Below are 6,072 nucleotides of genomic sequence, written 5' to 3'. Positions count from 1 at the left end.
TAAATCAACTGTAGATTTAGTCGACTAAAACCAAAATAACTCTAAAATGTTCCAGGTGACGAAAATGTGACTAAAACTAAATAAACTATTCAAGAGACTATGACTAAAACTAAAATCAAAATTTGCTGTCAACACTGTTTCCGTAACGCCAGCGCCGCTATTCCAAAGCCCCCTCATTTTTACAATATTTTCATCAATGGGATAATAGGCAACTTCTTTTGGTGGGTAGATCTTGAGCTGATCATTTTGAAAGTAGCCCTCAAGTCAAAATAGTGTGGGCACCCTTGGTGTAGACTAGGGACAAAAGTTAGAGCCAGAGTTAATCCATTCAGGACGGGAACCGCTTTTAGGGTTTTAGGGCTATCTACAGCAAAAATCGGCCTCAGTCCTGTGGCATCATGGGTACTGTCTGGGTGTCATGTCATTTTTCCGACAACCCATTGGTCCGACTGGCCCCATTACTAACCCTATCCCTAACCGCACACGGAAGCCACGTAGTTGGAGTAATGGGATGTCAAAGTTATGGGCAGTCCCCTGATGTCTGCCCCCATAGCCCACATGGGTACCTAGCTACACATCTGTGTATTGGCGCTCTGAGCGATTGGTGAAACCAATCAACTGCTTATTGATGTGTTGGCAACAGAACAATAGCAGAGAAGACGGCTATCCGTTTTGAATAGAGACACTTGCATCAACTCTTGTATCTTACACATACATACAGAGATAACAGAGAAGACGAAGAGTAGTCGAAAAATGAATGATCCAAAGCAAGGGCATTTTTATCAACGTAAAATCAGAGATTTAAAGAACATTATTGGGATTTGACACCCCTTAGCAAGGTAACCACATCTCTTAGAATGTGTAAAGGTTAGCGTATTGAAATGTTCACTTTTGAACAGTTCAAGTTTCTCTCTGTGTGACACTACAGTGCACATTGATTTAAGGGTCCTGTTTAGAGGGGCTAAATATATGGTCACCCTACTTAAATAGACAGTCTGAAAATTACATTTTCAATCAGGGCATTCTTGGGCTTCATCAGAGCAACTTATGGCTCTGGCGGCTCTGTGTGGCATTCACTCATTCTGTCTTGTCTGTCTTTCAGAGACGTATAGTGTTGCTGAGCACAGAAATGGATAGAGGGATTGAGGCATGTGCCACAAGACAAGACGAGGCCAAGCGAATGGAGGAGCGCAAGAAGTCTCTTCTACTCAAACCTAAAGGAAGTCTATTGCTGAAAAAGTAGCCTGAACATTAGGTTTATTATGAACATATTGTGATGGTTAGTATGAACAGAATGTCTCGCTAGTATACTTCCCCCGGGTCTGTGTTTTTGGTGTGCGTGTCTGGCTGTCTGCATATACTGTGTATATGCAATATTCATGAAATAATTAAAATAAGTATGATCATTAATGGTTGTCTTTCATTTAAGACTTTACTTAATGTCTGTGTTCTGCCACTAGAATGCAGCATTTCACCATTTCAAAGGAATGTAAGTTTTCAGACGCCATTTTGTCTAGTGGTGGACTCAGGGGTGTATTGTGGGGGCTGGCACTGGCAGAGGAAGGGAGAGGTTGACAAATGAATCGAGCAGTTTTGTGTGAGCAGGAGGGCGAGTGCACACCTTTGTGTAATACTTAACTAGGATTTTAGTATGACTGACCAGTGACCACAGCTCAGTCAAGTACCTTTAAAAATGAATCGTGTCAAGACTAAAAAAATAGAAGGCAAAAACAGTGGATACATTGTGATGTTTTCCTGTAGCATAGAACACATCTAGGAGTAGCAATTAACTTTTAGTAGGGGTTGTTTTAGTTAGAAAAACAATTTAAACATATTTGAGACTGAGCAGGACCTGCAAAATGCAGAAAAGCTCCACTTGATGTTACTGGTAAAACTGGCATTAAGGTCTACATCTTTGGAGGGTATGCACTGAAAATAGTGGAATAACTAGTTTTATAGAATGTGTCCTGCCTGGAAAGATGATTAAGTGAATGTTGCCATGATGGTGAGGAAAGATTAATATCTGAAGTGATCCCACAGGCATGTCCCTGTGACTGTCAGCCTGTGGTAGATACTGCATTCTACTCATCTAGGATTGTGGACTGCCATCTACAGTCAGACAGAGACAGTTCCAAGGTTTCTTCTTTAGTGGCTGAACACTGAAGATTTTACAGTGTACAGAATTTCTTCTGGTCCCAGGTGGAGGGGAAATTGTTTTTGCTGCTTCACCCAGAAGATGACTGCTCAGATGTCTCAGGTTATCACACGTGTGGGGGTGGGAGTTAAGTGTCTTGCTCAGGGCCACTGACACACACTGGGTGTACACTGTCAGAGGGTCAAACCTGCAACTTTACTATTATCACACAACCTATACCACTCAGCTACGGCCTCCCCCAGTAGTGTGTAGGGCTAAAATCACTGACCAGGTCCCCCTATAGTCACTAAAATCACAGTATTTTACTGTGTGTTGTATGTGTGATCAATTCGTGTTTAGGGGACTTTTGCAGCTGCACCTTTAAGTCAGCATTAATTAAAGTGTGCTACAGACTATTTACAAAGTGAGGTAAGGCTCTGTGCAGTTCCCCCTTTCTCTACCTTTTCTGCTATTGCCCCATTTCTCTCCCCATCCGTCCCCGTCTTTCTCCATCCCTCCCTCTCACTGTTCTTGCAGACTTCAGCAAATCCCCACTGTAATTACAACAGCTAGCCGCTGAGTTGCACATTTCTTTTTCTTTTTTTTCGATTTAAATGGGAGCTTTTTTCCCCCTGTTTAAAAAATTCACAGGACTGGAGTTGACCAAACTAGCTGACTGTAGTGTTACAAGATGTGTGGTGGACACAGGTCACCAAATGAAATAAAATGCATAGGAAAAAAGTAAAATAGGTCATATTGTATCCTAATTCAGGGCCGGGTCCCTTGTAGGCTGCAACCTTCTGCCTAATTTATGCTCCATCGTACGTGTTAAAACAAATCTGCAAGCTCACGACGAATCACATCCGCAACACCGTTGTACGACGTAGTGTAAATCAGGCTTTAGTTTAGAAGGTACTGGCCGGAGTGGCCACTGAATTGGGACACAGCTGTGTTATGTTCTGACATCACAGACACACTTTGGCCAAACCTAGTTTTCGCACTTATGTTGTTTTGCTCACTCTATTCCCTGTCTCACACACACACACACACACACACACAGTCACACACACACACAGTCACACACACAGAGAGCACCTGGACTATCAACGCACTCAATGAGCGGCCTTTTCCCTCAACAGTGAGTTTAATGTAACTCCTCGTTCTGTACTTACAAACACCAGCCACGCCACCAGCCCACCACCCTCATCCTCCGTCATGCACGTCCTGCTGGCTGTGAGTTTTTCTTCTCAACAGCCCACCCCCCACCCTCCAATGCTCCTCCCGATCACCCCCACCCCCCCCCCATGTTGTTTTGGTCTGGGGAAATGAGAACCAGATGTTGCTTATTGTGCAGAAGTCAATGAAGGGGTGGGTGGGGGTCAGCGAGCTGTGCTCATGTGCACAGAGAGGCAGGATGAGGACTATAGGCGGAGCGAGGAAGAAAGAAAGAGGAGAGGAGTGGGTGAGCAACGCAGCTCACTCACTCTTCAGATGTGGCGAGGGTTGTTTTTTGAGGATTAGTTGACAGGCCAATGCAGCTTCACCCGCAGGCCCGTAGATGAAACAGGGAGGTTTCCTGGCAGATATGACTGGGTCAGTGGGTGGGGAGGCCTGGCAGAGACCTGGGGGGGCTTGGGGTGAGGGGTGGAACTGGAAGGTCTGATTCAGCAACTCCTTCCTGAGGACCACTTCCTAAAACCGGGTGTTCCAAAGAGCAGGCTTGGGCGGACTGCGTGCGTGTGTGTGTGCGTGCGTGTGTGTGTGTGAGACACAGGCGGTACTGCTGGCAAGCCTTAATTACACTTGCTTGTTGGATTGTAAATGATGTGGCCCTCTGGTATTTTGTAAGATACATTCTTTGTACAGCTAACCCATGGACATAAACATAAACACGTTTGTTTTTCAGCGGTGGAGATTATTTCTTTCTTGCTTCATCCTCTCTGTTTGCCACTGTATTGTTGCATATTTATTGCACTGTGTAGGAGGTACATTACTGTAGTTATGTGCACACTGAAGAGGAGTTCTTGTGAGTATGTAGAACGCACATGTATAAAAGTGGGCTCAAGTGGGTCTGAAGTAAAACCGAAGAGAGAAGAAAAGTCCAGAGTCAGTACCCTTACAGTAAAAAGTCATTTGCGCCACAATGTAGGTTACCCAAACAAAGTCTCAGGTTGAATTGCAAGCAGCTGTCCATGGCCACTTCCTGCCTGGCATAAAGAAGGCGTGCTGAGCCATGTGGTTGAGTTACCCAGACAGACACAACGAGTTCCTCACTACGTCTGTAATATGGCTGACAGAGAGAGAGAGAGAAAGAAAGAGAAGCCATGAATCTAACATGGCTGCCCAACCCTGCTAGAGAGTTATTTTACTGTTTCTTTGTTAGCCATTTGTAAGAGATCAATGGCCTGCACTGCTGCATGTATGCCTGAGATATTTCCCATGATATGATATGATATGATATAGTACTTTATTGTCAGTTCACACTGAAATTTGTCTTGCGACTCAGCAGCCAGTATGCAGAACACATATACACACATTTGACATGTGTATATGTGTTCTGCATATCATACAGTGATATTGTATTCATTATACCTTTTTAGTTTTTTTCCATGAGGATATCTACATACCCACTTACCCATAGACTCAGCCATAACCATATAAGGAGTTCCCAATGCAGCTTGCCCTGAGTGTGTTGTCTAACCATTGTGTCGTCATAGCATCAGGCCAAACAAATCAGTCAGCTCCACATGGGCGCAATATGGATATATGGGCATATATACTGATGACTTCAGAGATATCCATATATGGGCAAAAAAAGGGACAAGGACTGACAGATACAGAGATCGCCATATATGGACATAAAGCTCACAACACGCATACAGTAATTCATTGTGAGCTTTTAGATATTTCTGACAGGCCACACTGGCACACAACTAAATTATAGATCAGGCTTAAGCGACTATAATTTCAATTAAACCAGTTGAAGTCATCAATATTTTGTCCAGTAGTTCAACTTCAATATATCTCTAAAAGGGAGATGCACACACTCACAGCCCCTTGTTTATCTGACATCAGATTCTGGAGAAAATCTGGGTTACTGTAATGGAAATTTGAGTTGGAATGTGACTAGGTATTTTGGTATGGGACAGATCCACAGAAACAAATGGATATACCAGGGGAGAGAGAGAGAGAGAGAGCCACAGGGGAAGAGCGAATGAGCAGATGTGAAGAGAAAAAGTAGATGGAGAGAAGACGGGATGATGTACAGTGCCAAACTTATCCATAACAGAAGAGATGATCTTGAGAATCATACGAAACAGCAAGCAAAATTAACAAAAGCGTGTACATGTCTTGGTACTTTTATTTTTATTTTTATCAGGTGGTGCAACGTAAATTGTGAGGGCCCTCTAGTAATTAGAAAATAACTGATCTAAAAGATCACAACAGACATACAGTAATGCTTTGTGAGCTTTTAGATTGGCTACTTTTGGCAGACCACACTGACATACAACTAACTAAATATAGATCAGGCTTAAGCGACCAGTTGCACAATTAACAAAATGTGTATGTGTAGGCCTACTTTCTTTTTCATTTATAGAACGGTTTGCTCAATCCATGTACAACTTAAGTTATATCAAAAGAACCAAAATATAACAAAATGATCAGTGACCCGGATTGAAGTCGGTTTTTCATCCACCTCCAGTATACCAAGATGGCATGTGAAGAGTTAAAGGAAGTTGGGAGAAAATACAGAGACTATGGGGAGGAGAACAGAAAGAAAGAGAGAAAACAGACCATAGATACTTGTGGTTGGAGGAGGAGTGGTTTGAATCAGAAGGCCTCATAAAAAAAGAACAGTTTTGCAGCAGGCGAGGAAATAGGAGAGGGAGGGAAGCGTTTTGCAAAAGAGTGGGGGAAAAAAAGAAAGATTTCTGGTT

At 43.1% G+C, this 6,072-nt stretch overlaps 1 protein-coding gene across 1 annotated transcript in view; it reads left to right on the top strand.

Annotated features, from left to right (window-relative positions):
• Positions 1–1,410, top strand: part of mrpl52 (mitochondrial ribosomal protein L52) — a 4,050-nt gene extending 2,640 nt beyond the window's left edge. The window contains exon 5 of the mRNA XM_079490856.1: positions 1,103–1,410. Within this exon, the coding sequence (XP_079346982.1) occupies positions 1,103–1,243 (141 nt within the window). The 3' untranslated portion in view covers positions 1,244–1,410. The remainder of the gene's footprint in view (positions 1–1,102) is intronic.
• Positions 1,411–6,072: the final 4,662 nt, after the last annotated feature.

Source organism: Electrona antarctica (genome assembly GCF_951216825.1).
Source record: "Electrona antarctica genome assembly, chromosome: 21".
Lineage (NCBI taxonomy): Eukaryota > Metazoa > Chordata > Actinopteri > Myctophiformes > Myctophidae > Electrona > Electrona antarctica.
The sequence above is the reverse complement of the archived record's forward strand: the minus strand, read 5'-3'. Positions and strand labels throughout refer to the sequence as shown.